Here is a 21,328-nt window from a genome sequence, read left to right as displayed (position 1 = left end):
TAATGTATTGCTGTTTTTGTGTCTGATGGACGGATTTTCCAACCTGTCCAAAACAGTTTCCAGAGACAAACCATAAAACGTGACAAAGTTTGTGAGCCAAACAACAAATCTTTTATTTACACTGAAGCTGGAGTCACACTGAGGGAACGACCGGTGCTGAGCCACTGGCTGACACGTCACACAGTTTCCAGACTAGTCAGAGTATTGCTGTTGACTTTCTAAAGTATAGAACAAAAGCTGTATTAGCCAAGAAATGCATTCATAATTATTTAAACATCTCGATTGGTTCTTTTTTTCTTTCTTTTTTTTTTTACATTTTTATACAAGTGCTGATAATAGAGTTGTAAAAAGCTCCCAAATAGAAAGGCTGAGGGCGATTTGAGAGAAAGGAGAGAAAATAAGAATCTGATGGTTGAAATTTGAGCATTTCAGGGTTTTTAATCCAGACATTTGTTCCCTTTTGACTTCATTAGCCTTTAAAATAAAAAAAAAAAAATTAAGATAATGTAAATCAATCTGTTCAACAGATTATTCAAATGAACTGACTCCATCTGGTAGGAAGCTATTGCAGAGAGGAGGCCATGTGTGGTTTGGTCAAGTGACGGTGGGAACACTGAGGCTCCCTGCACGAAGGCGGAGTGAGCGAAAACAAAACTGAGGGGAGGAAGTGGACGGCCACGGAGACTGCAGAGCAACGAGGACTCAGATGGGCAAATGTGAAGAAAGATGATGTCAAACAAAAGGGGGGTGGGGGGTGGGGGGGTTGGGTGCTCAGTACTTCTTGAACTCTACATCTTCTGGTGGGTTCATATCCACTGTTCTCTTGCCCACATCTCTCCAGTTGGTGCTGAGGACTGTACCACCTGACTCCATCTGCACGGGGAGGAGAGACAGAGACAGTGAAGCAGTCTGTCATTACGTTAGCAGTTATGCAACACCTCCCTGTTTAAAAATGCCTCGGCTTAGATAAGTCCACTGCAGCAACTTTCCCTGAGTATTGATGTACAACGTTTTTTTTTTTCTCCGGACCAATTTTTAATTTGAATTTTCTTCTTTTTTTTTTTCATAATAAGCTGAAAAGTCAAAGATTTCAAAGTGCTCATCTCCATATGAGCTGACCTTTATTCTCCTAAAGGTCTGGCGCTCTGAGTTGTTTAAACCAAATGCAGAAATGACAACTTGACATGAATGTTAAAACACCATCAGCCTCAGTTTTTATGTTGGAAATTACAGCGAATCCTATTTCAAGTGTACCGCTGCACTCCAGCATCATGAGATCACAGGCTCACAACACAGAATGCTGATTCACCCCAATCATCAATCAACATTTAGCTGCAATCACACACCCTTACACATCCTTCCGTACAAGTAAATACACTCTTAACGGAAGCTCATTAACTAGACAGTCAGTCACTGCTGCATCAGTCCACACCGCACATGCTGCATTACGTTCACTTTAAACCATGTGCGGATGATGCAGGCGCAAATAAACAGCTCTTTCAGTATTTTTCATATTATTCATTGTGACCTGTAACTTCTCACTCCGCCCCTCTGTTGTAGAGATTGAGGAAACATTGAATGCATCGTTACACCTGCACATGTGACAGTCTGTGTGTTTGTGTGTGTGTGGACGTGCTAGAAAAGTGTAATTGCTGCTTATCCTGTGGACATTCAGTCATTTCACCTTGATGGTCGAGCGTATTCACTGAAAACCAGAGTAAACAGACGAGGAGCTCATTCAAACAGAGGAGAAGAGATAGAGGACCGTCCCCGTCACTGCTCTACACAACTGACTGAGGAAGAAAACTTTGCAGCAAAGACTGGAACCTGTCACTGTGTTCAGACAGAAAGCATTTTTTAGAAATGTTCCTGAGTAGCTGGTAACAGGGTTCCCACACATTTTTATCATCAAATTCAAAAGACTTTTCAAGGACTTTCCTGGCCCAATTCCCCTCAAATTCAAAGACCCAACACGGCGTAGTTCTAGACACGGATCAAGGTTAATTACTGTTGCAACACTAAGATCATGAGAACTAGCAAACTGTACAGACGCTCACAGACAACAATTAAGAAGAGAGAGAGAGGAACACATCTCGACTGTGCTGCGTTACAGCGACGGCAGACTGTGTGGTCTCCTGCATCTCTAACACAGCAAATAGAGACAGAGACTTAATTATGAGTCGTAGAGCTGAGAGACGGCGGGAGACACACAGAGACAGCGGCGCAGAGTCTATTTACTGACATGAAGTTAAAATAAATCTCAGATGAACTTCAGTTTCTATTTTTGCACAAAATATATTAATTCAAGCACTTTCAATTATATGTCAATTTATATCTTTTCTCTCTCACAGCCTTGAATTTCCTCTCTCAAATTCACACATTTTCAAGGATTTCAAGGACTTGTGGGAACCCAGAGTTCAGTTAGAGGCTGAACTGAACACGAACACAAACAGTCGCTGCGTCTGTTGCTAGCCCAGCTAACGTCGGTCCAACAGAGACATTTTCACAAATGAAACAGGTAAAAAAATTCACTTTGCTTTCTGTCTGAACACATCTTTGATGATCGGTAGCTGCTGCATTGAAAACCGTTACATGTGTAGAAAATCTAGTGGATGGAAAAAGGGTAAAATTGTTGTTTTGTGTGAACTCAGTGCAACGTTACCTAAACCCATAAACAGAGCGCATGTTTTTTGTGACTTAAGAAAGATGCAGATAAACAACATGTTATACTGAAGTTTATAATACTACCTGTCCATGTAATCTCACTGCTTCCTCGTGAATGAAGTAACACTGTGGGAGGGATGCATGTTGCTTGAGACTGAAACTTACAAAGGACTTGTTCATGGCTCTCTTGACCTCGTCTGAGCCGTCCGAGTAGATCTGCTGGAAGAGCTTGTTGAGCGCCGCGTCTCCCTCCAGCTTTTCATTCTTCTCCTCCTCGCCGAGGTCTACCACCATCTTGTCCCATTTGCAGGTGTAGTGGGACGACGACGGGTACTGATCTGATGGGGAAGGGAAACGCTGTTTAAAACGTCTGCGGTTAACACGCACATTTGAAACTGGCTGAGAGGCGTTTTGGCAAAACACTGAGTGTTCCTCAAAACACTGGAACAACCAGTTTATTGCTTTTAAGAAACAATGCATGCGTTCATAAATACCGTGAATTCGATCATCTAATCACACCGAGGATGTATTAACTGGCAAGGACTGAATTCATTATCATCACTAAGATGCTGACGGATCACATTGTGATTTGATTTCTATATTTTCTGGATGCAATACGCCCACTATAATCCCAACAAGAGATGGAGAGGGAGAGCGGGAAATGTAATCCAGACACAGATTTACATAAATACAGCAGCAGACACACAGTAGACATATTCAGGCCAAGTGTGGACATACAGCCATGTGATCCCATAAAGTCGGACGTCAAGTATCATGTTTACATGTAACACTGGCCCGAGATAAAGAAGGCGCTTATAAACAGGGTGGGCTAGGGAGTGAGACGGTTGTATGGAGGATAGACTGGCTACTCTACCTTCCCCACACACACACACACACACACACACACACACACACACACACTTACATAAGTAATTAATCCTGTCAGTAATAGGAACATGTGGGCTAAAAAACTGACTAATTTTTTGCTGTCATACCTTTCCCTCTCCCTGCCTACTTTTGCCGTCAGACTAATGAAAGACTCTAGCAGGGTTCGACTGCCCACTCTCATTTTAGTGCAGAAAAGACAAACAAAGCCACTTATATTGATCTTTGCAGAGAGAGAGAGACAGAGAGAGAGAGATAAGAAGCAGATGAGGGAGGAATGGAGAGAGAGTGATGAGAACATAGACAGGAGGATAGTTGGAGGAAGGAACGTAAATGCCGAAGCTGTGGACTGACTAGGATTGAAGTGTTTGATGTTGGACTCCTGTCCTTCTCCCTCCAGCTTCTCCCATCTGATGGCATCTGTCTTCATCATCTTGATCTCCACCTGACACACGGAGAAGGGGAGGAAAGAACGATTTTGAAGAAGGGAGATAACAACGTTTAACAAAATGGCCTTCTTTGGTGCGAGGGACAAAAATAACGCTTCCATTACAGTGACATCTTAAAAGTACAGGACATCAGATCATTATTGAGGCCAGAGAGACTGTCTGCTCAGAGCCGACGTCAACTCAGCCTGCGAATGTGTGTGCGTGTTTGTGTGAGAGAGAGAGAGAGAGAGAGAGAGAGAGAGAGAGAGAGAGAGAGACATCAGGGATATGCGGGGGCACAGCTCAATCTCAAACCTCACTGACAGACATACTGCACTAACGAGATGCCTGTCAGCCAGAGGGCCAGTGTGAGAGACGGAGCGGGGGGAAGAGGAGGAGAGGAGGAGGGGGGAGAGAGAGAGAGAGAGAGAGAGAGAGAGAGAGAGAGAGAGAGAGAGAGAGAGAGAGGGGGAGATCCTAATTCCACACAGCAGCATCTGATCCAAATCATTACACCAGGAGAACATGGGAGAGGAGAAAACAATGAGTGGAAGAAGGACATGGACACACACTTTTAACACTGAGCTGCATTGACAGGGTCATACCAGCGAGACACGCGAGCTACAGCGTTATGTGCCCCCCCCCCCACACCACCCATTAATGGTGTGTGTCTATGTGTGTGTGTGTGTGTGTGTGTGTAGGCTTGATATGAAAGACAGCACTGGTAATGTCGGTGCAATTAAGGAACATTTCTGCTCTGCTGGGCGATGTGATGATTCATTTATGAGGGTGCCAGAAAAGAAGAGGGAACCAGGAGGTAGACAAGGTTAGAGACGAGGAGGCAGAGAGGCTGACTGGCAGCGAGCGAAGCGTGAGTGAGGGGAGCAGATTGAGGGAAATAAGACGACGGCGATGAGCAAGTGCGAGTGGCGGTGGACTGATAGATCACTTTGGTGTGTGTCAGCGCTTTCTGGCCCACAAAGGGCCTCGTGCACGGCGAAGCATCTGTGCACTGTCCGAAATTTACTTTCTGGCTCACCTGCGAAAGGCTGAGGAGCTAAAAAAAGATCTCTGCTGAGAATACAGGTTACTGTCCGAATAATTCATATTCATCCTTAAAAAGAGTGCGTCACATAACTAACTTTTTTTCCCTAAAGTAAGTTTCCGCACAGAGTCAGGATGTGTCTTAATTAAATATTTTGCTCGGCTAATTATAAAAAAGAAATTCGTGTTTTGACATGAGCTGCAACAGATCTTTTAGTGCAAGTGCAGCTGGAACAGTACATCATGTCTCTCATCTGTTCCAGCCACGTACTTAAATACACGAGGGGCCGGTGCGCTTCAGAAACCCCGCCCCCTCCCCCGCCCCCTCCCCCGCGAATGTCAGAACTGTGGGGCTGAATCCGACAATTTCTTTTACTTTCCGAAACTGAATATCCGACATTGACCGTGCTTCTTTCTCTGCTCTACTTTTCCATTTTTCACACAACTATTTCTGTGAGTGAAAACCAGTTCAACACTGTGAATGTCTTTCAGTATGAAAATATGCGCTGTTACCGTCATGTTTAAATAGAGTGTTTTGTCTCGCCTGTCTTTGTGATGGCTGGCATTTCAACCTTCCTTTAAATGTTGTCGTCTGTTGCCGAACAGTTATAAAAACTTTTGCCTTCAGATGAGGTCGGACAACCTTCTGTACAAACTAGTTCTTTCAAGTATAAACCAGGCACTTACACAAATAGAAAAACATGAAATGGAAAAGGAATTTAGTTTTGAAGTAACTAAACCACCACTGACAATGCTGCTACAAAGGTGGGTCATTTTAGTCAACCCCTGTAGAGTTGAGGTGGAAGAAGTTATTTTGAGCTGCCAGGACTCTGAAGGTAACCTTTACCTCCAGTTCATTTTCTGCATAGACTGTTAGAGCACCTTAAGAAGACTGAAGTGACTGAATCATCAATACCGCGTTACAAAACACGGCTTAAAGCAAAGAAAGTTGCTAAGATGCTAAAAAAACATAGCCTAGCGAGCTGTAGGCAACAAGCCAGATGGACGATGGCTGCGGCGCATCTCACGACCCGTTTCAGAAAGACGAGAACACTGAGTGTGAATCCTCGTGTTAACTTGAAAGGTCCAAACGGCGGAAAAATGCAGAATGTCGCGACCCTTTCCTCAGTCGGAAACCCCACGTCTGGTAACTATATCCAGGTCCACGCACAACTTTCAAAGCCATAAAAACATATCCAGTACACCATCTTTCACACTTTCAATAGATTCTGATTTAGTTTCCCTCGTCATTTATCAAAATACACTTTCTTGTCTTTGGGTTTTGGATATTTGTTAATCAATAATTGGACTGCTGGATATTATAACAGGCAATTTCAGTTATTTCTAACTCTTAATAGTCAAAATGATTTATCATGTGAATATAATAAATTTTACAGATTAATTGATCATGAAAATATTCATTAGTTGCAGCCCTAGTACCTCGGCACTGTCTTCTCTCAGTTACGGTCGCAGCTCGGATCACAGCTGACCACACCCTCCCATACTGCGGTCAGAGGTTCAACAGACTTATTATATCTAAACTCAGCAACTCACTGAGGACAATGCAAATTTCCTCTCTGTCCAAAATCTAGTGTGGAGTGAATCTATGGATTTAAGTTTGTCACAGCTCTGATAAACGCATCTGATTGGTTTCTTCTGCATGGCAACTGTGGCGAAGACTCATGGGTAACATAGATTGATGGTAAAAAAACAACATGTTTTTTCAGAAATAAATCAAAACTGATGCCCTGACATGCAGATGTGGTATATTTGTATATTTTAATTTTCCTAGAGACAGTGTTTCTATGGTGATTCATTAAGCCCTGCGGATCAGCTGTCAGGGTTGTTCCTCTTCGTCAAAGCAGTTTGTTTTTGATAAACTGATTTCAATCCGTTTGTGAGACAGTGACTGTTGGCATATTAAATAATTTTTAGTTTCTTGACAGATACACCTGAAATCTAGGCACAGATCCTTTGAGCTCTGTCAGGGGTCTCGTGCTTTGAAGACATCAGTAGGTATCAAAGTGTTGATTTGCCATACATGTCTATTGGCTGACAAATAATGCTAATTGGAGTTCAGCCTAACACAGCTGTTATAGCAGTGGTTGTAATATTGATTCAGTTACGTTAGATCTAAAGTCTTTTTTATTTTGTCTTTAGATTTTTTGGTTACCCCCGTGGACACAGTTTTATATTCTGATATTAACTCTGAAATACTCTTAGTCCAGTAGAGTTGCTCAAGTTTTTGGTTTTAATGAGGCTCGTAAATAAGGCAGCAAATCATACGCCTGTCGTGCTGTTTTACTGGATTTGTTCATAATCATAGAAAGTTTATGGTTGAGACAAAGTCTGAGGACAGGAAGGAACCAAACACTGCAGACCAGGCAAATTAAATGTTATCATCTTAATATTAGCAGCCAGTGCAGCAGGTGCCGTTTACTGTCTTGAATGTTTTGCTAGTGCGAGGTGCAGCAGAACTCAAGCTGAGGCTCTGTGTGTGAGTCAAAGTGTGTGCGCTTCTATGCGTGCTCCTGGGCCATACAACATTAATCTGCTGCCACATCTGTGTTTCCTGGCTTTTAAGGGAGATGGCAGGCCAGGCGCCGTGTGTGTGTCTCTCCCTGTGCGTTTCTATGTGTGTGACAGGCGAAGCGATGGCTCGTAAAGGGATGTGACAGCAGCGCCACATACAGGGGCCACCACCCACAGGACCCCAGGGGCTGGACTATACAATACTGCACTACACTCACACACAGACACACACACACACATGCTATTTACAGAGGGGCACTGGGGTCCCGTGTCACTTGTCACATGTGTTTGTAACCATCACCCCCCCCCCTTCTCCCCACCACGACTCCTCACCCAGCATCTTCTCCCTCTTTCTCCAGATCCCTGTGGATTTCAAAACAAACTCATCTAAAAAGACGCATAAATGAAATAAATATAAACATTCTTAGACACTGACAGGCATGCAAATTAAAGAGGGGAGACGCCACTTTAGCTATTTGCCGAAAAGAGATGAGTTTGGAACTGAATGAACGAGCGAGTGCGGATTCAAAATTGCGTTGAGTGTGTTTGCTTGCACGCGCCTGAGTGTGTGTGTGTCAGCCGTCTGTTCTGATCAAACACACTGGTGTGTAATTGGCTCCCTGTTGTCGCGGTGACCCCTGCGGTTGGAATGTCTGTCGTGGTGGAGGACAGGAGGAGGTCGCACTGAAGATAATGTGCTACAGACGACACACACACACACACACACACACACACACTGAAAATACTTTGTGTAGATGGCACAAGTGTGTTGAAAGATTACTGTTCAGCCTCTGTATTTGTTTGTGTGTGTGTGTGTGTGTGTGTGTGTGTGTGTACGCGTGTGCACATTCATGCCCGGCTTAGCCTTCCCCTGCTAAGTTGTCTTTAAAGACAGCGAGGAGATGAAGCGTAAACATTGTGGAGCGAAGAGTGCAGGGCAGGCTATTACAGAGACAGACAGACCGACATTGGTTGGGAATCAACAGCTCCGAGGGCAATGCGGGTTTTTTTTTTAAAGCGTTCATTAGGGATGCATGCCAATCTGGAGGAACTTGATTTGCTGATGCCGTTGTTCATTTGAATGTTTTTTCCCCCCAGTGGCTCCTTGGCTTCAGAAAAATGAAACGGCTCCAAAAAATTTAAATGAGACCCGCAACGAGAAAGCTGCTCAGTTTGTTGGGCTCTGTCACATTGTTGTGCACGTGTGTACATGCACCTCACCTGTAGTTTATTAAGAGTTGGGAGCTTTTATGCATTTCTGAAACTCTGAATGCTGTAATTACAGATAAGAACTTATGGGCTTGGTGTAGTGTGTGTGTGTGTGTGTGTGTGTGTGTGTGTGTGTGTGTGTATGCGGGGTCCATGTGTACCCGAGGAGCCCAGTGGACCAGGGAACAGTCAGAGCTTTGTGGGAGAGGAGGAGGGTTGAACACTCTCTCTCGTTATCCTAGAGGTGGGTGTGTGTGTGTTTGTATGAGCGCAAGACAGAGAGAAAGACAGAAGGTGTGTGTGTGTGTGTGTGTGTGTGTGTGTGTATATGTGTGTGTGAGAGACAGATTGACAAACTAAATACAAAGAAGGTAAATGAAGAAGACAGACGAGAAAAAAGAAAACAGTGGCTGTAGATGAGAGGGAGTCTAAGACCATCCTCAGCTGTGGTCTCTCTAAGACTGAGCCCTTGTTTAAGCTGCAACCCACGTGCACCTCTGGTATGCAGTGTCTGCTGTTGCCATGGAAAAGTGAGAAAGTAAGTGAGTGTTTTTTGAGAGGGGGCAGTTTCTGTGCAGGTCAGCTTCTTTCCAGCACAGTGTAGCCAGTGGATATAATGCACAGGATATAGACATAAGGTTATATAATGCTACTAACCAAGTTTCCGAAAAATCTTTTCACTGCTTGTTCACAAATGTTAGAGAACAATAAATCTAATACAAAACATACATAGGGCTGCACACGGTTTGACTTTCTTATACTAGTGCTAAAACATTTCAGTATGTTTACCAAAATTATGCTTTTTTGATACCGTACTGAAAAATTCAAAGGTGTTTTCTTTTGCAAACAAAACCCTTTTGTATTTCACAACACAAGTCTTAAGGTCTCAAACGTCAAGTAGTGTCAAAACATACAACACACAAGATTAATTTTAAATCTAACTGGGACTGCAGATCAGGATTCTGACACATTTACATCATATTGATTGATTAGTTAGTATATTTGATCTTATGAGGCAAAATAAGAGGGAGGCTTTGTGCATCTATAGGTGCACAGGAGGAAAAGAAACAGCAAACAAAGAAATCAACTCCCACACACTGATGTTGTGCTGACAGAACACGGCAGTTGATTTTTTTGTTTTTAATTTTTGTTTTAAATAAACTAGTCAACAGATTTACTAAAGTTTTTGCACCTGCTGGCTGGAGTTGAACTGTGTGTGTCATGTTAGCAAATATTTACACGGTACGTCTCTCTGTGTGTTAAGAATGCACAAATAATGGGAAGAAACACGTTAACACTGCTGATTAAGTATTCCATGCAATTTTCTAATTTTCCACGGTCAGTTCTGTCAGGAAACTTTTCCCCCTCTGAAAAGTGAGTGCAGCTGAGCATAATGCTAATGGGGTTTACCAGAGCTTTGTGCTAAAAACAGCTTCCTGACATCCACCAGCGAGGTGTTGGAGCATAAAAATGTCAAGAGCTGAACTAAATAAGTAATCTAAAAATAAATAAACTAATAAAACTAATAAATAATAAAAACAAACATGATTCTTAAAAAGAAAAATAGAGCAATAATTATTAAAGAACATTATGATTATTTTATTCCAAATGAACAGGGAGCAGGGTGAGTTCATAAAATTCAAATATTAACTTTATGATATTTGAATTGTAAAATACCAACAGGCTTTATCAGCATTGTTCTGTCTTTATAAATGACATTTATATAATGCAGAAGGTATTTATATAATGCATTTGACTGCATTTACCTAAGTATTCTAGTGAGATGTCAGCTGTATCGATACCACATCTACTCCACTCCTCTCCACTTGTGTAGGTGGCTTGAACATTTCCCGCATCTCATTTTCATTTCCACTAAAGGTCGTCTGTCGCCTTTTGGATATAATATAAAGAGTCTGAAAGATTGTAATATATTAGTTTTAGTTTAGGGTAATAAACTTTTTTCCTCATGTGGAGTTTTACTTTGGTTTAAGTAAATGTTTTGGAGCTCACAACAGTATCGAAGGACTAAATAAGGACATAAATATACATAGATAAGGCTGCAAATTCATTGAGACCTGCAGCACAAACGCCACGTTCTTAGTAAATCTGTCCTAAATGAATTCAAAATCTCTCTGATCAAAAAACGAGTAAACCGGATGACGAATCTGCGCTGACGTTCAACAGACCTTGACATCAACATTTGATAGTTTGATACCTAGCCCTGTTTTTATGAATCACGTGTTTACTACCTGGGTATGGAGACATTAAGCAGTTAACATGCAAAGCATCCTTTCACAAACTAAAATTATAATCTAATGAATGGATTTTTTGTTGAGCTGCTAATAAAGGGGTTACATCTAGTGATGCTTCTGAAGATGCTTCGTCCAAAACCTGGAATAATAGCTCCTAAGGATTCACAGGATGCCAAGGAGGAAAGCAGAGATTTATGCTGTAGTGTATTGACAAGGCCAGGTTGATCGATGCCCTAAAAAACAAATCCTTCCCCTCAACAACTCACACAAAAACCTGCCTTTTGATCCGCAGGCTAAAACCTGACAGTGGTCTAAACCCTGAATCAGCACACACTTAGCCAACACACTCATTAGCCCACATCCTCTATAATACACACTAATTAGTCTATAGTAAAAAAGTGCCCTACCTACTCATTAGGCACATAATCACCTTAAACAGAGCTGAGGAACTCTCAGCGACTACAGCCCTAATAAATGTGTGTGTGTGTGTGTGCGCGTGTGTGTGTGCGCGCGTGTGTGTGTGCGAGTTTGTGCACATGTGCAAGTCTCCTGTTGGTTGCTCAGTAGACTGCGCTCACGTCTCCACAGGAGCTAGACTGTATACAGTGAGAGTGGATTTTCTCACTTCTACTCCAGCTACAGTGAGCTTTACCAGCATTAAGGAATTATAGGTGGTGACAGCCTACTTTATACTGCTTTAAATTATTGAAGAGATTACGATGTTAATCTCAGAGTGGTAACCTAAGTAATGATCAGTCACAATCTCAGCGAGCTGCTTAAACGCGCATCAGCGTGCTTTTTTTCCTTTGCCTTTTTATTGCTATCTCACATAAATTTTATTTTTACGTCAAGAGACTAAAATAATTAATGATCATCTATTAAGACAATAATAGCCTGAATACACAGACAAACTAACATGTCATGTGATGCTCTTTGGTAAAACATCGGCTGTGAGAAGAGAAGTGCCTGCATTTCTCCAGTGTGTGACATTACTACATCATATTTTCTTTATAGCGACATAAAAAATGTTCCCTGACATGTTTAATAGTCTGCTTCTTTATTGTTGAGAGTAACTGCGAAGATGACAAGGCTACATGCAAGATTCAATGACTTTTCATTGACTTTCAAAAACTTAGCTCAAGTGTTTCCTTGACCTAAAAAATGTTGTTTCTTCTTTCTTGTTTGTTTATGTTGTTCAGCTCAGAAAAGTTGAAAAGTGGTAAACAGATTTATTTTCCACTACAGCTCGACTCGCTGCGGAGCAAAAGAAAACGACATCTAATACTAGTGTATGTGAGAAACAGGTTACGCAATTTATTCTGTAAAATGATTTGTTGGTAAAATTCCTTGTTATTTCACGACATGCCCGGCAGAAACGGGCAAAACCTTGTATGTGCTCATGATGATGCTGGCACCTACATTCCCTCCTTAGACTGATGCCATATGACCAAATTTTATTTAAATTTTTCACCTCAGTGTTTGGTCAATTGTGGCTTTTGTCCTTGCTAGGAACACAAATCATTTCACTAAAAACTATAATAGTGCTGTTTTTTTAATAAAATAAATATTATTTTGTAATAAAGCAAGTTGGAAAATTTCTAACACTACCGTGACGCTAGCAAGGACAAAAGCCAGCAATTTTTTGTCCCGTGTGCTCTAACATCAGAGAACACGTATCACAATGCTTTGATGTGTCTTTGTGCACGATGTACCATTTAACACAAGCTTTTGAAAGCATGCAGGTCTGACACACGCTGTTTGTTCCTGCTTCATGAGCATGTCATCAGTCTCAGTGAAATGTCTGTCAAGCCTGTCAGACACATGTCAGATTATAGAAAAAGGTATGGCAGAATGTAAATTATTCAGAGCTGTTAATGTTCTTGCAAATGTTGATTTTAAACTATTCTACAGCACATTCGGCTCTAAAGGCTCGAATAAAGGTGACTGAATGGGATGGGTGTGGTACCTTGGTGGTGAGGATCTTGAAGTTGCTCTGTTGAGGGATGATGGGATGCAGAAGGTGGAGGTGGAAGTTGTAGTTCTCCCCTGATGCCAGCTGTATCATGGCTTCGAGCTGGAAGACACAGAAAAGACCAGATATTAGTCATTACCCCACATTGACTGCCATAAAGTTTAGTCGTAAGCAACTAGGAAAACATAAAAATATGTAAAGAAAGTTTCATCTAAGGTATTACCATGACAACCGTGAAATTGTGGCACCAATCTTTTCATTTAGTTTAACTGCCGTCTTTTAGAAAACAGAGTTGAGGAGTGAGGAGGGGCTGAAGGTGTCAGCATGTCCATGAGAATAATCATCTGATGTGGCTGGTGTGACGGCCAGGAGTATCCTCGCCCTGTCCCCTTCAGCCACGGAGTGACCAGTGATGAGGGAGGGTCAGACAGCTCCTAACAGCCTGTCACTCACTTACTGGGTGGGTGGGAGGTCTTGTTGGTTTAGAGGGAAATGGGGTCGGCCGTGGCCCAAATCCTCACACTGTTTCCACACTCATCACTTTCCAAATGCTGCTCTCATATGTACATGTTATTTTTTTGGACAAACTCTACTGCACTTCAACCTGTAATGTGCAATTTACCACTGACCACTTCACTGAAAGTGCACTTTTCTGATTTTGGACTAAATTAATGCAAGAAGTAGTTCATCGGGGATAAAAGCTTAGAAAGTTAGCTGAAGTAGCTTTTGGGCAATTCCACAAAGCTATCAAAGCCTTAATATTCATTTCCAGTTGTATTCCTGCTCTGTCTGTAGGTATACAGCTGCTGCATACTCAGTCACCAGGGAAAATAAGTGAAACCACTGCCTTTCATCTTTAATTTCTTTTGTATATACTGACCTAGTAAAAAATATATGAACTTATCTGTACTTCGCACCACAGAGGCAGCTTAACAAGTGACTGTGTGATTCGGAGCGAGTGAACTATTTCTTCTGAAATGGGGTAAACTCAGTTTGTTATTCTATTAGGAAAGACAAAGCCGTTCCCTGGGGTGCCCTGCAGTTACCCCTCCGAGAGAGGGAAAGAGAAGTGGAAAGGCAGAAAGGAAAAGAGAAAAAGAGAAAGAAAGAGGGTTGTCCCCAGAGGCCTATGTGGCTGATCCTAGATCAGTTATGCCTTCTATCTACAGACAATTAGGAGGTTGGAGAAGCTGGGGAGGGTAAATTGTTCTTAGATCTGTACTTTAGGGGCAATGTTAACAAGGCACCACTGGAGGCATAGTTGGGTCCGTGGGGAGTGTGTGTGTGTGTGTGTGTGTGTGTGTGTGTGTGTGTGTGTGTGTGTGTGTGAGACCCATCTAATGGGCCCCCCCGAGGAAACACCCACGAGCTAACCCATCCCTGTTCCTTCCACACAGACAGACACACACACACACACACACTTCTCTCTCTACACTGAAGTGTGTGTTTGTACCTCTTTGTCCATGAATTTGACAGAAACACCATCCTTGGGTACGTTTTTCGCCATGACTGTGACAATAACTTGAGATTCTGTTTGATACCAGTCGTATCTGTGAGAGAGAAACACACACACACAATGATCAAAAAGTCTGAATAACACGACTTACTGATATGACTTCTTCTCTTTTGACCACTGATCTGACAATAGACTTCTGACTAATACAGAGACTTCATGCAACCCAGAAAATCAAGTAACACAACAGCAGCAGCTCATTTACATATACTGTCTATGCACATTGTATTTACACACTCATACAGAATGGGGCCGGTTGATGCACCGAGGCTGGGTTAAATATTTAACTGGTGTAATAAATTCACAGTAAAAACATAAAAGTGATACCTAGATAAGGAATATTTACATTGATATACTTACTTCACATTTGGCACTGCTGGTGTCTGCTGGGTCGTTCAGCACCAGAGACGGGACGGCAATTAGAGAGGAAGATGTGGTGATAAGGTAAAGGGCCAAAACAAAAAGGACACGAATGTGTAAAAACAAAATAACAAAAGCAGCTTAGTAAGGCGCCCCTCTTTGAAGCAAGAGCATACACAAGACTGATTCTGCCTACTGATGCTGAGAGCAACACTGCTCCCTGGTGGCTGAGCAGAGAAACTCACCCTGTTGACGCTGCCGTTCTGTGTCTGATCTGGAGGGACAGAGGAAGGTGGACGCATTTAATACACTCCTTAAGTCCCTAAACTCAATTTGCTCAAATATAATGATTAAAAGGCTGTAAGAATGCAACTTGTAATGTAGCACACACCTGTTTATAGATAAATGATAGCACAAAGATATAACTCCACATAGATATAGACACACACATACACACACACACGCTCCCTGCCTCGCCACCAGTTTGTTTACTGGTCCATCCACGCCCATTATAAGCCCTGTGAGCCCAAGCAAGCCTGATCACCGTTTACCAGCGTGCTATCATACATTATTCACTGATTTCATTACACAGCGTGAGAGCACACAGAGGGTAGAGAGAGATGAGATGATAGGAGGCGTGTTAATGTTGTCTTAATGAGGTCGCGTTTGAAATGGTGAGGAGCTGGGCTGTTAACAGAAAAAGGCTATGTGTCTGTGTGTGTCTGTGTGTGTGTGTGTGTGTCTCTGTTTGTGTGTTTTGGTACGAGCAGGGAGCCACACGTGATGGAATAACCAGGTGTCGTGAGTGTTTGTTGGCTGGTGGTAAACACACTGTCACCAGAAAAAAAAAAAGGATGACTGCTCCTGGTGTGAGCATGAGCAAGCGCAAGGAGGTTACTTTCAAGTTTTAGGGGTGGTGGGTTGATGTGCACCCTGGTGTGCATTTGTCTGTGTGCGCGCACGCGTGTGTTCTGTCTTTGAGCGGGCTTATGAACGGGTTGGGTCTCATCGGGGGCTTTCAAACATCAGTAAAGTTACTCTGATGAATCATACCGCTCGTGGGAGTACGTGTGCATGCGGGTGTGAAGCGTGTTTGTCAAAACTCATGCTCTTGTTTACTTGAGATGATCCAGAGGGCCCAGGCATCACCAGCAAACAGCAACACACCGCCCAGACATGGCATGCATCTTTTATTGGACGAAGCAGCTCTGCCTAAACACTCTACCAATGTGGGTTCATGGATGCGTGCGTGCTTGTTTGTTTGATCAGACTGTGCCGTTTAGTGTTTGATAGCAGGAAAAAAACAGTATGTAGATGTTAGATGGAACTGGTAATGGATTTGATAGTTTGAACTTTTTAAGCAAACCTGGAAGAGGGAATATTGTGTAGCAATGTTTAATACCCTTTGAGGATTTAGAATAAATAAAACAATTAAATAATTTGAAATAAAATAGAAAAAGACTATTAAATACCCTAATGAATGTAAAATTTAAGAACAATCAGCTTGAATATGGATCTAATAAAAACAAAGACTTGTTCAGCTACTCACCATTGATCATTTCTTCACACCGCTTTATCCAGATCTCATATGATTTGTCAGAAGCTGTGGAGATCACAAAAATAATGGGAATGTTCTGTCTTGCTTTGTTACAAAATATTGTATATAAAAAAAAAAAATACAGCATTATTAGAAAATTTAGTGAAAAGATTTAAGAGCTTTAGTGAAGTGCTAATGAAGTCTACAGTGGTTTGACTAAGTGCTGGAGAAGGCTGAAGTCATTATTTTAATAGGTTTGTTTCCAAAGCTGAAATTACTTGGAAGAAAATGGGCAAATGGGGGAGAGTAAAAATAAGCAAAAGTTTAATACATTATTGTTGGTTATATAACAAACCCAAAAGAGATGAAAGAAGAGAAAGAGCCTAATTTCTGGTGTTTGTGCACCATGCCATCAATTTAATTCTGACTACAGATTCATCAAATGTTCCTTGAAGATATTTGGGCCACTTGCCCAATCGCCAATAAAGCCTTAAGGATCAACACTCCAAAAACACAATGACAGCTTGTTTTATAATGAAATAAATATATATAAAAATATGTCCATTAAAATCAATTCATGCTTCCATGACAGCAATTCTGTTACAGACATATCTACAGCATTTTCATGCTTGTGTTCTGCAATATACACATCATTATGCAGCGAGCATCAATGTGTTGTTGCTCATGTTTTGGTTGTATTTTCAGTGACGTTCACTGTGAAGGAGAGCGATGGACAAACTGTAGCTCTACAGTGAAGAAAGTAATGAGACTTTGTGACAGTTGGTCTGTATATTGAAAATGGTGGTGATAGTGTTATGGTTGACAATGTGCAAACAATGTGGACTTAAAGTGGTTTCACTAGCTCATATGATCTGGAACTGCAAAAACATTATTAAGTTAAAGGTTTTAAAATATATTAGTCCTTAAGTGACATCATGGATGCATCCCTCAAGACAAAACCAAAATGTACAATTACTCTTTTGTAACAGTCAGCATGTGACATGACATTACTAAACTTGAAACAAATTCATTAACCTATTCAGCCCTGGAAGGATGTGATGCAACAGCTCCAGCTCCAGCTAGAAAAAATGATTACAAATTAGCCTTTTATATTCATTTTAATAAGGCTGTACTGAACCTATCCTTGAGGGCATTTGAAAGATATTTGCCGATTTGCAGTTTTTCCATGTTGCCTTGCTTGTGAGCTTATATTGTGTATGTATCTGTTGTCTCCAACTTTTGGAAGCCACAGTATGTGTATAAATTACAGTTTTATCAAATGTTAACAGGTCGAGTTTCCACTAATGCATGCAATGTCCAGTAAATTTTGTCTTTTAAATAAAGACGTTAACAATTTGCATTACATTTGCAGAGTAATGTTCAACGCCCTTTTCTGCTGATAGAGGTCTGTCAATCAAAGCAATGACAAGATGTAGTTTTATGGCTTTGTGAATTAGCGTGGGATCACAAGGGTTGGTATTGTCTTCACTGTCAGCTCATTGCCATTTTATTTTTAGGTTAGGTTCTTCAGTGCTCATTGTTCAGGAGGTTTTTTACCAGGAGCCAAATTATCTGCAGAGGTCTTCTCTTCAAAACAAACAATGCCAATAATTAAAATCGATAAAAACACTGAATGAAGCAGTTTCACATTAAAAATCAGTGTTTCTCCGACATTCTTGGGCGGACACAGGAGGTCAGGAGGGGCTGCGAGAGGGGCTGTTTGCTCAGCTTGTTTCTCTGATAACTTACATCTGAGGACTGTAATCCTTCATTCAGTTAAAAGTTATAGTTATAAGTTTAAAAGGTTATAAAAAGTGGTGGTGAAAGAAGTCGTCTGGAAATGTTTTAATATCTGGCCATCCAGAAACAATACATTCACTTTCTTTGTTTATGAACACATGCAATCTGAATGGAATGTGAAAACAAACGATGTTGATATTCAACAATAAAGGCAGTTTAAAATGGGCCTGCCTAAATTCTGGTGCAAATTTGGATTATACAGCTTAAAAGATAAACTTGACATTTAAACTCAAATATATCAGTAATCTACAGTAACCAACATGTAGACCATCTGGTTCGACAACACACGGACACATCAAGGAAAATTTAAACAAAAAACAAACCTCTTGAGAGAATGAGACAAAAAATCAGAGACGATTTCAGTATCAATTTCATTATAGGCCTGTATTTAAAAATAAATAATAATAAACAAAAAATGTTTACTTTAAATATATAAACTATAACACACTACAAGATCACTTGATATAAAAATATAACGGATGAGGAGGAGTCATAGAATAATGTGAAGTGTATTATCAGGCCTATAGTGATAAAGAGAAACAATGTTCAAATTGACAACAAGTTTGTTTGAAGTCAGATTGATCCACAGTTAATTCAGTTTCATCAGTGAATTAACTTGTAATGAAGTAAAAGTGGTTGTGCCATGTTACCTCTACCTTAATATACAGTATATTGTGCATTGATTTAGTATGGTGGTTCAATTGTTACTGAATATTTGAGGTATCCAGTAATACATTTAAAGATACGCACTCCACAATCAGAAAGGATTTTTTTGATGTCATTGTATAAGCAATAAATAAAAGCACTATGTTAATAAAATCATATTGTAATGTATTTTATAACTAAAGCTAAAGGACATAAGTTTAGAAGTGTGTACTCAGTGAGTAGAGTGAAGCAGACAGGGTACTGCTGGGAACAGTGGTTGGTAACAAGTGGAATGATAGGAAGTTTGTGCTCAAGTCTCAAGGCCAAAATAAGCTGTACTCACCATCCAGTTCGTGTCCCTGAGTGAAGGTTGCATGTGCTGACACATACTGGTTCATGTAGTACTCTGCTATTCTGCAGTTAGGGGAGAAAAACATGTCACACACACTTAGACTGGAAAATCTTGGAAAAATAAAGGTGACTTCTTTTCACACGCAAAATTTAGATCATGTCTCGTTAATTTTTCTGGCATGTCAACTTTCCATTCTCAATTTGCAAGTTGACATTCATCAGCCAGAAATTCAAAAATCACAAGTGCCAACAAACTATTAACATCAGAGTCACAAATTGAAACTTAAGCAACAGGAAAAATGGGTCTTACTTTCATACCTGAAATTATTGTGTAAAAGCAGTACTACTTTATTTGGCATGTCATTTAAGGAAGCCAACCTATAATGTCTACAAATCAAATTCATACCACAACTTAGGCTAAATGAAATAGAACTATTTGGGTCATTCAAAAGTATCTTCAGCTGAGCTTATATACTTTAACAAATATGCAATTAACCTATGTTTCCTTTATCATGTCAAAGTACACACCCTGTTCGCATGAAAGCAAGAGGAAGGCTGGGTTTTAACTGTTGTGCTTTCTTTGCATCATCAGCAGCACCTGTGGAAGAAAACACTATGTTTATTATACAGTACATATATATTCATCAAGGTTATGTCACTTAGAAGTCTGGACCTCACAAGATAATCAGCTGTTTATGAAGATTGAATAGCCAACTATTAGATTATACTCATATACTATCGACTGTATCAAAAAACAAATAGTTATTAATATTAGAATAAAATGTATATTTTCTGAAAGCAAGTATAATCATGCAAATTCATTTTTTAAAATGGCCATTTACTAATCATGTTTGTCACCACAAAATACTGTGAAGGCTTACAGCTGTAGTTTTTTAGAAGAATGTGAGCATAAGCACGCTGACAAAACCACTCTGCGTTGTCGGAGTCGCCTTGCAAGGCCTCATTCAGTGCCTAGAAGAAAAGAGGAGGTGTTTAAGTGGACAGCTTACTGCACAGCTTTGACTTGGAAAGATTTGTTTTAGCGGTAGAAAAGTAACACTAAGCAAATGCTGACACTGAGACAGACATGGTTGTCTCCTCTCTCTGCAATTCTGGCTTTCACACACAACTATTATTCAGGAAACCATCTGGAAGTGGAAGAGGTCATTCTGAGAGGGTTCACAAGCGTGTATTACCTGAACTGCTATTCCTAGTGTAATAGTTTCCACAGAGCAGTCACCATCATTCAAAGGAAAGTGTGTTTTAAATATGAAGTAAATAAAACTAAAAAAACAGCATTCGCTACTGACTTCTATTCAAATCTGTTGAAGATGACACTGCAAGCTTGTCTTGCTGACAACCCCACCTATCTAAAAACGACTGTTATCTGGTGATAACTCCTCATGACTTATAAATGGTGGTGAAGCACAACAACATAAAGTGCTACCTTTAAAATGTTACAGATACTTAGGGATATGGATAATCCTGCCCTGCTCTTTTTACAAAGTGATGCTAACAGTAAGCGTTAGCTAACTTTGCTGGTTGGTTACAAACATCATAAACGTGTCACCGACACCACACTCAATTTCAGCTAGTCGGACAAAGTCAGAGTTGACCGGAAGATAACCGGAAAGGGCCACCAGATATTTGTTAAAATCGCTAAGGACGGTTGTTTATGGCTAGCTAACGGCTGTGTTTACCTCCAGAGCTCTCTGTGGATCTTCGTCAATGAAGCTATCGGTGAAGCTGCTAAAGCAAAAGCAGAGATCAACCGTTAACACACGTGCGTAGAGACAAACGTATCAAACAAATGAATCATATAAAATCTGGGTAATGTGTTTGGTTTAACTTGCCGTTCGGTTGCCATGGGCTTTCTGCGACTGTGGACAGTGTTCCTGGAGTAACAGGAAAGTTCTAGATGTGGAGGCTGGAAACGTGATAGCAACACCAACAGCCAGAGCACGGGCGGTGAAAGAGGCCTGTCAACATCCGACTGCACGTGCTCCGACTGCCACTCCTCCACCTATCGGCCTGGAGGCGCATTGCACCAGTCAGTGTTTGCCCGCCAGTAAAGGAAGAAGTAACAATGTGCTTAGGATACTATCAAAAACCTCACTGTGAAAATACAATAATAAA

The 21,328-nt window shown here is 41.0% G+C and overlaps 1 protein-coding gene across 3 annotated transcripts; it reads right to left on the bottom strand.

Annotated features, from left to right (window-relative positions):
- Positions 1–88: 88 nt before the first annotated feature.
- Positions 89–21,190, bottom strand: sugt1 (SGT1 homolog, MIS12 kinetochore complex assembly cochaperone). 3 transcript variants are annotated; one of them, XM_056392372.1, is made up of 13 exons: positions 21,046–21,190; positions 20,893–20,941; positions 20,074–20,164; positions 19,721–19,790; positions 19,185–19,255; positions 16,409–16,462; positions 15,105–15,133; positions 14,860–14,885; positions 14,440–14,536; positions 12,981–13,088; positions 3,904–3,994; positions 2,830–3,002; positions 89–873 (listed from the first exon to the last, which is right to left on the bottom strand). In XM_056392372.1, exons 1-13 carry the CDS (start codon positions 21,057–21,059, stop codon positions 772–774), a joined length of 975 nt encoding a protein of 324 aa, XP_056248347.1. In that variant the 5' UTR covers positions 21,060–21,190; the 3' UTR covers positions 89–771. The 3 variants fall into 3 exon arrangements, with proteins under 3 accessions (XP_056248347.1, XP_056248348.1, XP_056248349.1); XM_056392373.1 differs by having other exon boundaries at positions 14,860–14,882; positions 21,046–21,189; XM_056392374.1 differs by having other exon boundaries at positions 20,893–20,938; positions 21,046–21,175.
- Between the last annotated feature and the right edge of the window lie 138 nt (positions 21,191–21,328).

This window comes from Seriola aureovittata, chromosome 12 (assembly GCF_021018895.1).
Source record: "Seriola aureovittata isolate HTS-2021-v1 ecotype China chromosome 12, ASM2101889v1, whole genome shotgun sequence".
Lineage (NCBI taxonomy): Eukaryota > Metazoa > Chordata > Actinopteri > Carangiformes > Carangidae > Seriola > Seriola aureovittata.
This window is presented reverse-complemented; position numbering and strand designations above follow the sequence as displayed.